The sequence below is a fragment of the Aptenodytes forsteri genome, unplaced genomic scaffold (assembly GCF_000699145.1).
Source record: "Aptenodytes forsteri isolate BGI_AS27 unplaced genomic scaffold, ASM69914v1 Scaffold167, whole genome shotgun sequence".
NCBI classification, from domain to species: domain Eukaryota; kingdom Metazoa; phylum Chordata; class Aves; order Sphenisciformes; family Spheniscidae; genus Aptenodytes; species Aptenodytes forsteri.
This window is the reverse complement of record NW_008795926.1, coordinates 908840-926264: the sequence shown is the minus strand read 5'-3', so window position 1 is coordinate 926264 and position 17425 is coordinate 908840. Positions and strand designations below refer to the sequence as shown.

At 41.8% G+C, this 17425-nt stretch overlaps 1 protein-coding gene across 4 annotated transcripts in view; it reads left to right on the top strand.

Moving 5' to 3' along the window:
• Positions 1 to 17425, top strand: part of LVRN (laeverin) — a 60300-nt gene that overhangs the window by 20129 nt on the left and 22746 nt on the right. For 3 of the 4 annotated variants that reach the window (XM_009285025.1, XM_009285024.1, XM_009285023.1), the window contains 5 exons: positions 7294 to 7436; positions 8629 to 8768; positions 10921 to 11047; positions 13236 to 13390; positions 14764 to 14877. In XM_009285025.1, coding sequence (XP_009283300.1) covers positions 7295 to 7436; positions 8629 to 8768; positions 10921 to 11047; positions 13236 to 13390; positions 14764 to 14877 — 678 coding nt within the window. In that variant the 5' untranslated portion in view covers position 7294. Of the gene's footprint in view, positions 1 to 7293; positions 7437 to 8628; positions 8769 to 9088; positions 9192 to 10920; positions 11048 to 13235; positions 13391 to 14763; positions 14878 to 17425 lie in introns of those variants that run through there. The other variant, XM_009285026.1, reaches the window with a different exon arrangement.

Sequence of the window (17425 nt, the reverse complement as noted above, 5' to 3'; positions counted from 1 at the left end):
CCCCGCGCCCCTCCGCCGGCGGCACCGGAGGTCCCTCGGCCCCGCGGCGGGGTCACCCGTGGAGTGGAGGCGTCGGACTCAGCCCCGGGAGCTGCTGCGTCTCCGCAGACAGTATTTCAGGTGGGGGCGGGGAGCGGACGCAGCCCCGGGAGCTGCTGCGTCTCCGCAGACAGTATTTCAGGTGGTACCAGGGCTGAGAGCACCAGCTAGGTTGCCCTGGCTTTCCTTCAGCAGCTGACTCGATCCGCAACACCGGCTCGTGGTGGCTTGCAAACACCACGCTGAGATGGTTTGCAAAGACCTTCTTGTTTGCAGAGGCTGTCGAGGAGCTGCAGCTCCAGACTTAGTCTGGGAGGGCTTACTGAGGGTCTGTCAGACAGAGGTCTGTCTTTGGCAGGGGAAAGAGCCTATCTCAACTGGTCGAGCAACGTTTTCTGGACAGTTTAAAGTCTCTCTTTCTGTGCCTTTCACTGGCAGCAAGGGGTCAGACAATAGCTATGCCCAGTTCCTGGGGGCCACAGTCCCGCACAGAGTCTTCATGCTGGCCCCACACATCTCTGTGTAGCTACTGGCAGCTCTGCCTGTGTCTGTGGGGAGCATGTCTTTACCTAGAACCCAGGATTTTGGGTGTGTATTTGGGCATGAGTTTAGAGACATTGACCACATGCAGTTTCAGAAGTTATGGTGGAGTAGGATGGGTGGCTGCTTTAGACAGCTGGACTTTGTGGGCGCTATTGCACATGAAGTTGTTTGGCTGTCATCAAACAACCAATGATTTCCTTAATGAGTGCTATTAGGATGCTTTCCTGTTTATTTTCTTTTGAACTGCAAAATCAGTACTGGGGCAGTGTGAGCTTATCAAGCAGTCAATCATCTAAAACAGATTTTCACCCTCAAAATAATGCTTGCTTATTTATTTTTTTATTGGGAATCTTCTCAAGGTGAATTGCATTATAAACTTCTGGATGTGAAACTTGCTAAAGAAAAGTGAAACTTAAGTTTATGATTTATGTAGTTCCAGCAGAAGACAAGTTTCTCAAAATAGGTGTTTAAAGGAAAGGCAGATAAATTACTTATTTTAAAGTTATTTTGTTTTTGATAATTAAAGATGTAGTGAATTGCTGAGGGTCAGCCATCAGTGAGTCAAAAGAAAAACTAGAATTAAAGTTCAAGAGTTCTTGGCTCCCAGCCTATTGATGAGTCCACTAAAATAAACTGTATCTCAGCAGTTCGTAGCCGTCTTGTCCGAGCAGGTAATATTCAGTTACTCGCAAGATCCATACATGCAAGTCCCTGTATGAGTAGTAATAATAAGAAACCACAAAATAAAGTTAATAGTCTTTACTGAAATGGAGGAGGACTGTGTGGTTTTTCTGCAACGAGCTGGCTTTTCAACTCCCAGCTCTTGTGTAAATCTTTACTGATACCATTGGCTGCCACATCTGGAAAATTTAACTTATGCAGACTTTTTTTTTTAAGAAAAAGGAGATAAGTTGGTTAGCCTTAGAGAAAAATGCAGTCTGGTAATAAGTATTTTAGGAAATATATTCTGCTTTTCTTCAGTTGCTATTTCTTCACTCACTGATTGTCATTCTCAGGATTATTTGTGCAACTTTTGAGTTAAGGAAAATCTAGAACACTTTGCTTAATTTACAGAATTAAAAAAAAATCCAAATAAGTAAGAAAGGAACAAGCACTTAATTACTTAATACTGTATCAGTGTGCTTTCTGATGCTGTATTAATTCCATCAAGTCCTATCTAAGAAACACTAAATTAGACTATGACATTTTTTGATTCAGAGTATGTAAAATTCAGAGGATCCGGGAAAAAAGCTGTTGTCAGCTGTGCTGCCACAGTAGGAAATAAGAAAAAAATGTTTTAAAATCATTAAATAAACGTATGTAGTTCAATTTCCAATTGTTTAGAGGATTTTTGACAATTGTCCGATGTCATTCTTTGCTCATCACGAAGCACTAGTGAAATGTGAGACTGCAGTCTGGTTAAAGAGATGCCAGTGGTGTTCAGACACTGAAATAAATCAAAGGAAATCCACTGATTGCAGATATAATGTATTGTTTTGGTTACTTGTTCCTGCCCACATTCCTGATATTCTTGAATGGATTTTGCATATCTTTTCTGCTTTAAAAAGGATTTCTCTGAATCGAGAGTATGCAATAGTATCTTGTTATTTTTTCCTTCACTACGAATAAAGTCATCACTTTACCAACCATTTCCTAATCTGATGGGGTCCAGTTACACTGAAGGGGTTTTGCCTTCCTTTTTTTTTTGGAGGAGGTGTGTTTTGAGGGATATCATCTGTAAGCTCTAGCAAGCTCTTAATGATGGAAAAAGTTGGATTCTAATGGATTATATAGATCAGAAGCAATTTGAAAACACTCAGTGCCCTTCAGCTGTCAGTACAAGCAGCATTACTATGCTGCGAGGAAACCACGATCTCCAGCGGACTGTCCTGTAGCTCTTCTAAAGTGACTTGTACCTGGCTCCGGCAGAGCTTCGGGGTCTGATTCCTGCATAGGCTTCTGACTTCAGCACCTAACTTAAACCACCAGCTGTAACAGACAATGTGCCATTTATCTATGGTCATGCAGATTCCTGTATTTCTTGCATGCACTACAAGTCTTAGTGGTTTTTGCAATTTGTGCATGTGGAACCACTAGAGACCTCTCATTTCAGAAAGGTTCAAGCAGAGAAGGGCAAGCTTTCAGTAGACAGCTAGATCTTAAAGAGAAGTGAAGTCTCTGAGATGTTTATTCTGTCTGGGCTTTGGCACCAGCTTTTTTTGTGGTCAGATATCCGTATTGCTCTTGGCAGGTTGGCAGAATTAGCTAGTTGACACAAAGCACTGTTCTCTGTCCCCTCTCCAAGTCGGAGCCGGAGCGCACTGGCAAGGTGGTGTGGGAAAGCTGTTTGCAGAGGCAGCTATTTTCCAAAGTGCTAACCTCACCTCTGTGGAAAACAGAATAAACCAAAGCCCAAACTTCACTGAATTTCCAACACAGAAATTGTTTGTTAGAAGTTTGATCATTGATGACTGCATATGTTTTTACTGTTGTTGAAAATTTGTACTACCCACCTGATCTGGTCTTACATACAAAAGAAAACTCTGAAAAACGGGAGCACTCTTTATGGATAGAGCACAGCCCATGTCTGCAGTGCTTGCAGGAGCAGAGGAAGTAAAAAAGGAGAATGCCCCCATTTCACCAGCCCTAAGTATTTGAACGCTTTCCTGTTGAAATGGGGAGGCTGTGTTCTGCATATAGCTGGGAGAGTCCATGCCAGGATCTGGGTAGGCAGAAAGATACAGAAGCCACCTTTGCCCTTCTTCTCTAGCAGCGCGGGCTCAAACATACACAATGCAGGAGGTTTGTTGTAGCATCGTTCTGCATACAGATCTTGCACTGCTGTGAATGAGCTCATGTACACTACTCCAGGGTTAGAGGATCCCCATGGAGCATACCGTAAAGTGCAGGCTGTACGTCACTGTTCACGTCAGTGTTTCAAAATCCTTTGAGAATTTTGCTTGGTAGCCACTCTGCACATCTCCTGTGCAACTTCTATAAAATACCTGACTGGATAGGGCTGGTATTAACAGGCATTCCAAAATGTAATCGAACACAATATTTGCGCTGATTTTTATCAGTTGCAGAATTCTGCACCAATTACTAGAGTGAGGTCAAAGGGGATTAGAACAGCATTGGTGCAGTTAATTGTGCCTCAGAGCAGGGGATCTGAAGTTCTTCTTAGCTCTGTTTTACATGAATCTGTGGGTAAGACCATCAAAGGCATGGGACAGAAATCAGAGCAAATAACAGGTTTGGTGTTTTCTTGGGCTGCACGTTAGTATTGAGCACCGTTCACCTGAAAGAGGGACTGGGTGCTGGGGGCAGCTGCTGCACAGAGCAGGATTCTGCTCACTGTAAAACTCCCTTACTTTGAGCCACTTCAGGGTTTGTTTTACAGTTTAATTCTCACATATTTTTAAAGTGGAAGAAATCAGATATAAAAGATGTTAACACAAAATCCCATTATGCTATCAGTATTACAAATAACATTATTTTAATGAGAAGGCATTTTTAGAAGAATAACCTTCTTTGCATCAACATAAAACATTTCTTCTACAATGGTGCTGTTTTTTTATCAGCATCCACTAGGCATTCATGTATTATACACGGTGAATTCTTCATTTTCCTTTTCTTGTTTTTAGACACTTGTGTAGTATAAATTGCCAAAGATTTAGGCTAAGAGATCCTGTTATCTGTTTATTTCTCATTATTCAAAAATATTGTGGCTTTGATTTTGTTTCACTAGAGGAAGGAGGCATTATATGATACTTATGAAAAAAGAAAATGAAATCTATGCACAAAACTGTAGGCTTAAGAGAGGAATTTATTTGTCTGCTTAGGCAATGTTAGGCTTTTTTAAAAATTAATTTCCTTTTGGGTCATTTGTTTTGTCATAATATTCCAGTGTGGAAAAAAGTTTGCTAGTAATTCAGTTCATGCTAATGCCTTCACCTTTTTAAAAATAAAAAACCAAGAAAAAAGCCCCAGCAATGACTCATTCTGACAAATTATATGAGGTAATGTGTGTTTGAAATGCCAGTTATTTGTGTAACATGCATGAAACATTCCCATTTTTCTTTTTTATTTGGAGACCTGCTGAAAAATAACATTTAATCCATCCTCATATTTCTTTTCTATCATGGTGCTTTTGCCCAATATATACTATTCTGTATTCTTGAACAAGAATTTCTTGTGGGCAAATTTGCTAAGTGTCTGCATCAGTTTCTGCTGGTGCAGAGCCTCCTGAGGCAGTAATTGCACTGGTGCGGGGAAATCTGGGGTTGCTCAGTGTTTCCTAGAACCAACCTGTGACTGATTGCACAACTGAATGCACAAAAGCATACTTTGCCGCATGGGAAGAAGGACATTAGAGTATTTTCAGTGATTGATTCCCTCGATGAAGTGGCCTGTCACTTTTGCTGCTTCCGTGCAACCCTGGCAGAGGGTTAAGTCACTTTCTGTCATGGGACAGGATAAAGGAGGGGAGGAGGCAATACTTCTGTCTCAGGTGGAGCTTCAGGGCAACGAGGCTGGTGAAGGGGCTGGAGAACAAGGCTTATGAGGAGCGGCTGAGGGAACTGGGGTTGTTTAGCCTGGAGAAAAGGAGGCTGAGGGGAGACCTCATTGCGCTCTACAACTACCTGAAAGGAGGTTGTAGCGAGGTGGGTGTTGGTCTCTCCTCCCAAGTAACAAGCGATAGGACGAGAGGAAATGGCCTCAAGTTGCGCCAGGGGAGGTTTAGATTGGACATGAGGAAAAATATCTTTACTGAAAGAGTGGTTAAACATTGGAACAGGCTGCCCAGGGAAGTGGCTGAGTCCCCATCCCTGGAGGTATTTGAAAGACGTGTAGATGAGGCGCTTAGGGACATGGTTCAGTGGGCGTGGTGGTGTTGGGTTGCTGGTTGGACTTGATGATCTTAGAGGTCTTTTCCAACCTTAATGATTCTATGATTCTATGATTCAGTTGCATTCAGCAAGGCAGCTGGTGGCTGGCACAGCACACACTTGACTCTGCAGTGAATCAGGTCCATAAAGAAAATCTTCCTGCACTGACAGGCAAGAAATCAAATATGTTGTGCTGCTCTCTCTTGAGCCAATCCTCACTTCAAAATAGATGTTGTGGTCCCAATAGTCACTGTGCATCAATGTATGTTCAGCATGGGTTCTTTTAAATGTCATAAGTTGTGTTATGGTACAGCATCAAAGATGTCTGTTAAATGCAAAATGTACCATGTTTTGAGAGTACAGTGCTTTTACACAGTTGTCCTGTTGATATTAACTCCGTTGCCCAGCATCAGCAATGAGGATGACATAGTGTAGATGAGCTGCTGATGCTTTCAGGACTGGGTTGATTAGATCAGCTTTGAGCGGGGTTAGGTAGCACAGTGATTAAAATGGCAACAGCCAAACATCTTTCAAAAGACACGGACTCCTGGAAGGCTGGCCTTGGGAACTGGGTGGAAAGCATTGCTGAGTTTTGTCAACGGAAGCGGGAAGCTAATGACTCTGTTCCTTGGGTTGAACTGCACACAGTGCGGTACGTCTTCTGCAAAGTGATGAGAATATCAATGGAAAGCTAAATCATTCATTTCAGGTACCAGGAAAAGGGAATCTTGAAACATGCAACCTTAGGTTTTGGACATCGTTCAGTGCTACAGATCATGATCAGGCACAGTCATGCTGCACTTGTACGGTAGATCTGACTCATTACGTAGTGATGTAATGATATGGAAACTGCCCTGATGGCCCCTGGCTCGTTTGGGATGTGTCTGTGCTAAGCATAAGGCTTTGTGCACCTGGTGTGAATACATTGCTAGGGAACACCCCAACTGCAGCTGAAAGATATTAGCCCTATGATAGTATCAAGGTCACTGACAAAAGAGATCATGCCATTCTTGTACGCCCAGCTGCTGGCAACTATTTGGCTGACAGGTATGGAGCTTTGAGAACCATTGCATGCACATTTTTATTAATTCCTGGTCAAGATGCCCTAACATGAACAGCCCAGATGTACAGCTCTTTCTTGAAACTTTGGCCACGGGACACAGTGGTTTATCTTTTGATTCCAGCCAGTGTGTCACAGAGATCTGCCCCAAGTGAGGCAAGGCTCCATAGTGTAAGGTAGAAAAGTATCCTCCTGAAGGGCTTGCCAGTGCACTGGGATGGCACTGGTGCTGCTGTCACTGGAGTTCTTCTCTATGTGGTTTGACAGAAGGGTGCAAGTGCATGTATGTGTGGTCACCTAACGGTTATTACAATTTTTTATTAAAATGTACCATTAAAATAAGAGTGCATGCGTTAGAGAGAGAAGCAGCTGTACAGAGAGAGTCTAATTATGAAATTAAAGTTGGGCATTGTATCACTTTTGAGCACTGCCCTGCTGTGTGCAAAGCTTTAATCAACTCTGTCTTAATAAACAAACTAGAAAAGCTCAAATATTTAAAACATGATATCTGGAAAAGGTCTGTGAGGAAAAAAAAAGACCTAATTAAAAAAGACTGCTTTTCTCTAGAAGCATCCAAACTGAACAGTCTGTTGGGCACAGGGATTTAATCATGGCTTTAAATAATAACCAAACCTTTTCCAAGTCTGCATATCTATGTGATTAATTCCTTGATTTTTCTGATTTGGTGGTTTTATGCACTATATATTGATTTTGATCAGCTGTAGCATGCTGGATTAATCTTAACTTGTATTTTTAATACAGTATGCTGATTGCCTCCCAACTGGAACCAACGTATGCCAGGACAGTTTATCCATGTTTTGATGAACCTGCCATGAAGGCCACATTTAATATCAGAATTGTCCATGACCCGAGCTATGTGGCTCTTTCCAACATGCCTGCTATCGGTAGGTAAACAAGTAGGCTTATGTGGTTTTTTTTCCCCCTAAATTACTTTAAAAAAGGGTGTAATTTATCTGCAACAGCATTCTGTTGTCCGTGCACTAATGCCTTGAAAATGCACAGAAAATCTGTGCCTATGAACTTAAAATTTTGGAGACAGTTATTCATAATTAATGCCTCTGATGGCAATAATTCCGTCATTTTGTCAGTTGCGATGTCCTCTCCTCTGATTGCTGGAGGCTGCACAGGTTTGATTCCTGGCATTTACTGCTTAGTCAGTGTGTCGGTCATACTGCATGACATCTGCTTAAAACAAAATGGCAGCTCCAGTATGCAAAGCTTGTAATTATGTTATTAAGGGATTCCGTTTATTCTAAGTAAATTTTAAGATGTATTTACAACATACAAAAAATTGTTTTACCAGGCAGGTAAAACACAGGAGACCCTATAGCCTCCTGTGTATGTGCAGAATAAGAACAAGAGGACTATAATGCTCTGAAGATGCTCCTCCTGTCCCTTGCTGGGACCTCATGTGGGATGCATGTGGGATACAAGATTCCAAACAAATGCTGTAAATTAGTATTCCTACAGGAATCCGTTGTATCTCTTGCCTCCTTCCTAATGTCTTTTTTCTGCAGTTCAGTGCCATGAATCTTTATTTTTCACCTGAATAATTTTCAGCCATAAAAAGGAAGGTTTATTGCATGGAAGCTAAGTAACTTAGGAAGTATAATAGATGGGATCTTGTGAGAGTCGCTTGAAGCATTTTTTTTCCCCTGAGAATCTTGTCCGTGTCACCCTTACTTGGAAGGAAGGTATCTGATTAAGTATTTCATAATTCTTGGGCACACATGACCTATATTTGAATCATAATAGATCGTACATTTTAGAGATATGCAGCATGGGATAAATTGTCCACAGTTTGCCCACATCCTAAATCTGACGCAGTTTGATATCCTTCCAAGACTTCAGTTAAGAAGCTCAAGAGTGGATTTTTGGTGTTTGCATGGAAGGTCACGACTCTGATATGTGGCAGTAGCAAGGAGTCAGGCTGCTTGCCTTCTACCAGAAACATATGAAGTTAGTGCAGAAATACAGCATATTGAAAAGAGGTGTAAAAAACATGCAGAAAACACAAAATTCCTTGTTTGTTATGGAAGAGCAATGATTTGAACATTTCTTTGATATTTTTTCTAGATGTGTCTGAAATGAAGGATGAAAATGGAAGCCTGTGGACAGTTACGACATTTAACACTTCGCTGAAAATGTCAACTTACTTGACTGCTTTTGTGATTTGTGATTTTGATTATGTCACCAGAACTGAGCGGGGAAACGAGGTAAATACAAGGCTGCATAACACATTATAGCAGTTTACAACAGAATTTGGCTCTGTGGTGCATCATGTGCTTTAGAAGATATCACAGACATTAAATGTGCTTTCCATTCCAAAACTATTTGCTTATGTGGCAAAACTGCTAACATTTATCCAGCAGATATTTCTGCAGAAAGCTTTCCTTTAGGACAATTAGTTTGTTGTCCTGTGCTGACCATTTCATACTATTCCACAAGTAGGTATGGCCTCTGTATGTTAAAACTTTAGAGGCAGCCACTCTGTAGAATGTACTGGTCATAATTCAGGATCTTCTTATCTTCTTAGCTCTCTTAGTTGGAAAAAATACCCATTTCCACTGTTGTGACAAACCACTGAAGTTCAGTGCCTTGTTCTTCAAGGCCCTTTGAGGACCAGCGTCATGACATCAGTAGGTGCAATACTGTGCTCCAAGCGTTTTGTATACTAGTATTTTAACCTTTTATTCTGCAGTGGGCACATTTTTTAGCCTCCAAAAGTGACTGTTTTGTGTTTGAAGCGTCTTCATCAGTGAGTATTCAGTTTTGCTCTTGCACTACAATGGGCAAAGCTTCTTGAGGGAAGCTGTAAAAAATATACTCTGTTGGCACCAGTCGTTTCACTTTCCTTCTTTTGTTGAAAGTCAACGGGAAAAGATGTAACAAGTTGTTCCAAAATAAATAGTAAGCTCAAGCATAAAGCCTTATACTTGCTACCCTTAATAAATGAGAGCACCATGTTAGCTTCTTGGTTAGTTTGCTGTCATCCTACTGGGGAAAGGTGGGACAAGGTGAGAGTACAGTGCAGAGATGACCTATGAAGCACAGTATTAGCTCCTTTCTAAAGTGAAAATTGGACTTGGTATGTCATACCTGCATATATACCCTGCATAAAATATGTTGGATGCTTACAGCTGTATCTGTGGTGCCTTTTTCTTGGGCTGACGTGTACTGACAGGAGTCAGCAAAGCAACGCAGTCAAACTAGCGTTTTTCAGAGGGAAGAGGCACCACCACCCATCCTCTGTGAGACAGAGGGGCGAGGGTATTTCACCCCTTGGTTTCAGACAGAGATGCTCAATTTATGGCTCCACAGTATTTGTGTGAGCATGTTTGTTGTGTCTGTTTTGTCATTTCTGGTAAGTAATTTACAACCCGAAACACTGGTATTATAACTCAAAGCTCATACTAGGATTGGGATTTTAGGTCTGCCCATTATGTTTAGGTTTTGCAAAATGAAGTGATCTGATCTTTGAATCTCCTCTGAAGCCTCGGCTGAAAAGAGGGGCTCAGAGGCTGAGGATGCTCTGTTGGCTGAATATGCTTTATTTTTTCCCTTTTAAATTAAATCCTCATGCTTCCCCAACTGTGCTATTAGGGTTTGGCTGTGCAGCTCCTTGTGAGGTGCAAGAAATGTGGGGGGGTTTGAGCTGCTAGGCACCTGGGGGGGTCTTGCATCCAGAGATACATGATGGAGACATAAACCTTTCCTCAGTCTACTCCATCACCTGGGGCAAGCAGCTGCCCCCTTCAGTACCATGACAAAGCAAACGGGCGTGGGAGGGAAAAGCTTTGTTTGCTGCTGCTGTCTCCGTTACTCAGAGGTACAGATGTCATCTGCTCAGATGTCATCTGCTCTCTTTAGCAGCAGTGGGAGGCCAGTGGTCTGTTTCAGCCTGTGCGAAAGTTCAAGAGGAGAGATGTGTATGTTTGGACAGCAAATGCTCTGTGAACATCCATTTTTCTCTCTTCAGGGAAAGAGTGGTGGGCAGAAGGAAAGTTTGTCACCCAGACTCACTGGCTGGAATACATTGGCTTAAGATGTGTGGCTCTAAATAGTTTTACAGCATTTCCTCTTTAATAAAAGAAAAAGCAGGAGTCTGTTTGTTCCAGCAATGTATAGTTGGATTCAAGTCTTGGCCCTTTTGAAGTGCTGGAACTCTTCTAGGTTTTAGCAGGATTAGGCTCTGTGCCACATTTTGTTAGGTCCAGCAAGACTTGGGTTGGGATTTTTTTCATTAAAAGCTTCATTGCATCATCTGGTGTGGACAGACAGCATTTTCAAACAATGATTCATGGAAGAGAAGCAAAGAATTGGAAATATGAGGGTTGTCTGAAATAATGCTTCCTTGTTTTACTGCAGATACGTATTTGGGCTCGGAAAGAGGCAGTTAAAAATGGGTATGTTGATTATGCTTTGAGTATCACAGGCCAAATATTTTCATTTCTGGAAGACTTACTTAACGTCAGCTACCCTCTGCCAAAGACAGGTGAGATGATTACTTATTTTCTTAAATGGACCAGAAATGGCTGCTGATGGTGTAACATTCACAGAAGCAATGGGTCCTTTGCAGTATTCTCTTTTTACAGCTTACCACATTCAAGGAATAAAACCCCTAAGCTTTAACTCACTGAATTCTCCTTTCTGCATCATGGCTCTTACTAACCCGTAACTCAGCACTTTTACCTTCACATCACACTCATTCTCTTAAAGCATCATTTCCTAATGAGGGGCAGATGGGGCTACAAAGTGGATCGAAAGGAGTGGTTCAGTCACGTGGCTATTTCTGGGATGCATAGACCTCGTATAGGCCAGTCCCTACATCCTCCTAGTAAAGCCACGCTTGCTATAACCCACGTCTCCCCAGAGCATTCCTTGCTTTCTTCAATATGTCCCTGTCTTACCTGTGAGTTGGCTATATGTTCCTGCATGTTCCTCCCCAGAAAAAGATTCCTGCAGGAAAACATTGCTTCTGCTTAAAATGGACATCAGGTAAGTTAGTTAAGCCAAGCTTCAGTCAAGAAAGAAGGGTGCCATCATGTGGTTCACTGCACAGTTTGTCCACTACTTGTACTTGGATTCCCAAGGGCTTCAGCATTAATATTATGGGGGAAACGTGCTCTTTTATACAAATTGGTAGAATATCGAGGGCACAGAAGGCAGTTCTTACTTAAAACGAGTTTTGATCTGCCCATGATCTTAGCAGATTGCAGGATTGTGGAGGAAGAATTTCCCTCCTTTCTTGACTAGATAATTTGTTGATTTGTCAAATCTGTATTTTGGCACTTGAAAGAAATAAATTTTCATCTGTGTAAATGTGTTATCTCCCAGTGTATTTAGAATAACACTAACACTTCGTATAGAGAATGTAATATATGCAGTCGTCACTTTTGAAAATTTGTTACCTTAGTAATCATACAAGGTAGTCAAGGGCTGTAGACAATTCTGTTTCATGTTTGTGTTCTTCTGTTTAGCAGCAATGTCAATACATTAATTCATTAGTATAAAAATATTACAAAATTGGAGTAGAAGAACAGTATCGCAGGCTTCCTCTTAGGTAAGAATTCAGTTTCACAGAATGCTGTAATACCATTGCAATCCCCACTGTAATGTTATGCAATACCAACTGCATTTCACTTTCTTTGATTAGATCAACCAAGAACAGCTCCTTGTAAATGCTAGAAATTTCTATTGTGAACTCAAAATGCGAAATTAAGAATAAACACATTTAAAATTATAGGTATTTAAAGGTTTGTCTTCACCTGATTTTAATGCATTTATAAGTGAGCTCTCTTGCCTCAGGCTGGCTGGATGAGGGCTGCCTCACCAAAAGTGAAACACCTTTGCTGTAAGCCTGAGGCGATAAGCCCTGCTGAGATGCAGTCTAGCTTTGCTGGGGTTCAGCACCACGCCTAGGTTAACTGCATTGCTTTCGGACTGGAGCTGGCTCATGGTCAGCTGGTTTGGAGTACAAGCGTGTGTCTGCTTCCAAAATGTTCTGTATACCTTTTGCAAATTTTGCTCTGCTGCTCAGTTTAAACAGTATATCTTTCTTTGAGATCCCTGATGTTCATCCATGCCCATCTCTGTTTCGTCCAACTCTCACATCTGAACTGGAAAACTGCTCCCTATGCATAAGGCGGAAGGGGAGTACAGGGGTAACAGCCCTGCTGTGGAAACAAAGAGATGATGTTTCTAAGGCTCCTTTCAGACACGAGTGGAAAGGATACCTCTACTCACAAAGCTGAAAGAGCAAGATTTTTTTTTTTTTATCAATTGCTAGGCTGAAGAAAGAGGTGAGTGTGATCCTTCCTAAAAACTCGTACCGAGAAAGATTTCTGAGAGCCAGAAGTGAATATATACTCTCCTAGCATTGGTAGAATACAGCCTTCCTTTTTGTTCAAAACAATTGTATGTACAAGATACAGTACAGATCTGGGCTTTGTGGGAATTTATTACGTGGCTCCCTGAAAGAGTGGTAATCATAGAGGAAAAGTTTGACAAGAAGAAATTTCACAGACCATTTGCAAGAGTGTTGCCATAATACAGCAAAGAACCACTAAAATGTAGTATCCTTTAATTACACTGAACCAGTGTGAGCATTAAAATCATGTGAGCATTTTACTTCCGAAAATTTTAAAGATACACTTTTTTTCTCTCTGTTTGAATCAATTTAGATCTGGTTGCACTGCCTGATTTTGGAGCAGGTGCTATGGAAAACTGGGGGCTAATGACTTTCCAAGAATCGTCATTGATGTACCTCCCAAGTGATAAATTCACAAGCAGAAAGGCAATGATTGCCGTAATTGTGTCACATGAGCTAGGACACCAGGCATGTGGTAAAAAATTCTGTACTTTTATTTGTCTATGAGGTTGTTTCCTTCCAGTTGCTGATGGTGCAGTCGCTGATTAGCAGAAGAAAATAGTGACTTGACAGTAGGGGGTGTGAGCACTAGAGGACTGAAAGACTATTTGACCGTATGTTCAATTGATAAATCAACATTAAAAGCAGATTCCGTCATACTACAGACTGCATACAGACTGCACAGGACTCACTGACACAAAACTGTTAATGGGCTACTTATTTTTTTTCTTAGACAGTACCTGAATGCCATACTAGAAAATACTGTAGGGATGTAGGGATGACACAGTTCTCTCTCTCTCTATAGTATACTTAGTACTTCAGTGGGAGAATTAGTGGACTTCATAAGTAGCATTTTGTAGTGGGAGTGCATGTACATATTGCAAAAGGTATTTGTTTTTCTGTAAGAAATAGCCTATGGTGTGATAGAACAAAATTAACATGAACACATTTTACACTGTAGCTGGACTTTTGTCCAGTTTTCACAGAGATTTTCAAAATTTTACGTATTTGGTTTGGAATTATAACGCAGTTTCACTTTTATATTGACTATGTTTAATTTACTGTTGTTTGCCAGAGCAACAAGTGTTTGCACTTAGTCAACAAAATTAGCAAAGAGTTTAACTTGGCTAGTGCCGTTGTATGCCCTTCTGACAAGGTCTGTAACTTTTCAGACTTTCAGATGAGCAGAATGTTTTTATTGCAGGCCAATAAAACAAATGTTTTTACTTTATTAAACTTTATTTTGAAACAAAGTTGTAGTTCAAGTTTTTAAGAATTAACAAATAAAATAGAAATCCACAAGTCATCAGTTTTTTGTTAAATGTGAACTGCCAAATATGAGTACCTAGCAGCTGTTGTGGAAGTTTTATTGCTTGCCAGGATAGGGATTTGCTGATTTTGGAAATGGTTATTTCTGCAGTTCTGCTTATCATCCCCCTGACAATTTCCTTTTGTTATGAACATGGAAAAATGATTTTGTAATTGTTTGATAAATACCCTACTTCTAATCATAGCCTGATCTTTTAGGTTTTTAAATTTTATTGCGAAGTATTTAAAATTGAATAGAGTAAAAAAAAGACATAAAGCACTGACATCCATACTCATGGTATGAAATTGTAGGTGAAACAAAAAATAACTGCCCTGAATTTCTGACTTTTTCCAAGATGCATCTTCTTCTACTGAATTTTCACTATCTGAAGTAATATCCAGCATTTTATTCAATTGACATGTACACATTAAATAAAGTTACTTCAGCATTAGGTATGAATGCAGGTTTGAACCTGCGAAAATGAAAACAGCAGTCCAAAGAGATGTTGAGATATTTTTTCTTTCTATTTAAGTGGTTTGGAAATCTGGTTACAATGAACTGGTGGAATGATCTGTGGCTTAATGAGGGACTGGCATCTTACTTTGAGTACCTGGGAGCTACCTTTGTTGAACCCAAGCTTTCACTGGTAAGTACTAACGCTTACTGAAGTAAGTAACCTAAAGTAGCAAAGTTCCAGCATGTAGGAAGACAAGGAAGACAAGGAAGGTGCAGGAGATGGGATTTAATTAAGCCACGGCATTAGTAACTTAATTCCCCTGGGAAAGACCGGCAGGTCTTGATTCTTCCCTGGAGGGTTTCCGTCTGCTGGGGGCTGTCATCAAACCCAGCTCTTCTACAGCTGGCACAGAAGACGGCTGGACAGCTGTGATTCTGCAGGGACAAGGATTTGGGGTTTTGCCCTAGATCTGTCATTTAACAAACCCAGCTTTCTCTCCTGGGTTCTGTAGCTGATGGTTTGCCTCCCTGCCTGTCCAAGCTCTTTTCCAAGCACCCCGTACGCGGGTACCTTTACTGAGCAGTGAGTAAGTTGGGCCATTTTGATTCTGTTTACCTGACTGAGTCCATGGATGTCTAGCTGTGGATAAGGCAAATGTAATGCACATAGCTAATCCGACAGCAGGGTAAAACTCCTTCCCGTTCCGCCCAAATGGGAATAAGTGTAAATCCCACAGCATATTAGAAAACTCCATCCATCATTAAACTCTGAGACAGGAGGATAGGTGCTGCTAATTGTAGCCATCAGATGAGATGCACTCGCCTGTGCAATCATAAATGTCTGCGCACAGTGCTCTCAGCTTCTGAAGAAAGGAGAAGCCTTTAGTCTGGGCAGGCCCGAGACTGCAGTCAATCCAGTCTGCTTTTTATTCATCTCAGATGAAATACCACTCGTCACTTTCCTTCTCTAATTCACCAAAGTACTTAATTACATGCTTAATTGGAAACTAATACAGGCATGTCAAACAAATTATGTCAGGAGGATTTTTAGGTCATGGGATATGCTAACGCCTTGCTTTGAACTTCAACAACAGCTCACTTTATTCTCTGCAAAGCAGTATTTTAATATCATTGAAAAGTATAAAGACCACCAAATTTTAAATTGGAAAAAAGTCTTTGTCTGCTCTTTAATCTTTTAATTTAGAAGCTTGTCTTTCTAAAAATCAACAATTGCCATTTTATTTATGTCCACAAAGTGAATTTTAATACTGGGCAGTAATTCCATTTGATAAATTACAGTTATGTGATTTGCCTTGGAAATCCGGAGTAAATTACACAGGTGCAAGAATACAGTGCAGTTTTATGGGCCATACACATTCACAGAACCACAGACTGGCTGAGGTTGGAAGTGACCACTGGAGATCATTTGGTCCAACCACCCTGCTCAAGTGGGGCCACCTAATTCAGTTGCCCAGGACTGTGTCCAGATTTTGAACATCTCCAAGGATGGAGACTCCACAAGCTCTGTGGGCAACCTATGCCAGTGCTTAGTCACCCTCACAGTGACAAAATGTTTCCTGATGTTCAGAGGGAGCCTGCTGTGTTTCAGTGTGTGCCCATTGCCAGCACTGAAAAGAGCCTGGCTCTGTCCTCTTTGCACCCTCCCTTCAGATATTTATATACATTGGTGAGATCCCACCCCTGAGCCTGCTGTCCTCCAGGCTGAACAGTCCCAGCTCTCTCAGCCTTTCCTCATGTGTGAGATGCTCCAGTCCCTTAATCATCTTTGTGGCCCTTCACTGGACTATCTTCAGTAGCTCTATATCTTTCCTCTACTGGGGAGCCCAGCACTGGACCCCACACTCCAGGTGTGGCCTCACTAGTGCTGAGTAGAGGGGAAGGATCACCTCCCTCAGCCTGCTGGCAATACGCCTCCTAACGCAGCCCTAGATACCATTAGCCGCCTTTGCTGCAAGGACCCATAGCTAGCTTATGTTCAACTTGGTGTCCTTCGTGTCCCCAGGTCCTTTTTTGCAAAGCTGCTTTCCAGCTGGGTGGCCCCCAGCATGTACTGGTCCCTGGGGTTGTTCCTTCCCGGCTGCAGGACTTTGCACTTCCCCTTGTTGAACTTCATGAGGTTCCTGTCAGTTCACTTCTCCAGCCTGTCCAAGTCCCTCTGGATGGCAGCACAACCCTCTGGTGTATCAGGCACTCCTTCCAATTTTGTGTCATCTGCAAACCTGCTGAGGGTACACTCTGTCCCATCATCCAGATCATTAATGAAGATGTTGAACAGGACTGGACCCAGTATTTGCTCCTGGGGTACACTGCTAGTTCCTGGCCTCTGACTAGACTTTGTGCCACTGATCACCACCCAATTACAAATTGAACCCTGAAAATTAAATTTACTGGCTGTTTACAAAGAGAAAAATCAGTCAACAAATTTCATCCCATTAATTGGAAGCCTGTGTTCTTCTCCTTGAGAAGTAGAAGTGCTCAAAGACGATGAGGAAAAGGCTGAGGTACTTAATGCTTTCTTTGCCTCAGTCTCTAATAGTCAGGCCAGTTATCCTCAGGGTGTTCAGCCCCCTGAGCTGGAAGACAGGGACGGCGAGCAGGATGAACCCCCCATAATCCAAGAGGAAGCAGTCAACGACCTGCTATGCCACCTGGACGCTCACAAGTCTATGGGGCTGGATGGGATCCACCCGAGAGTGCTGAGGGAGCTGGCGGAGGAG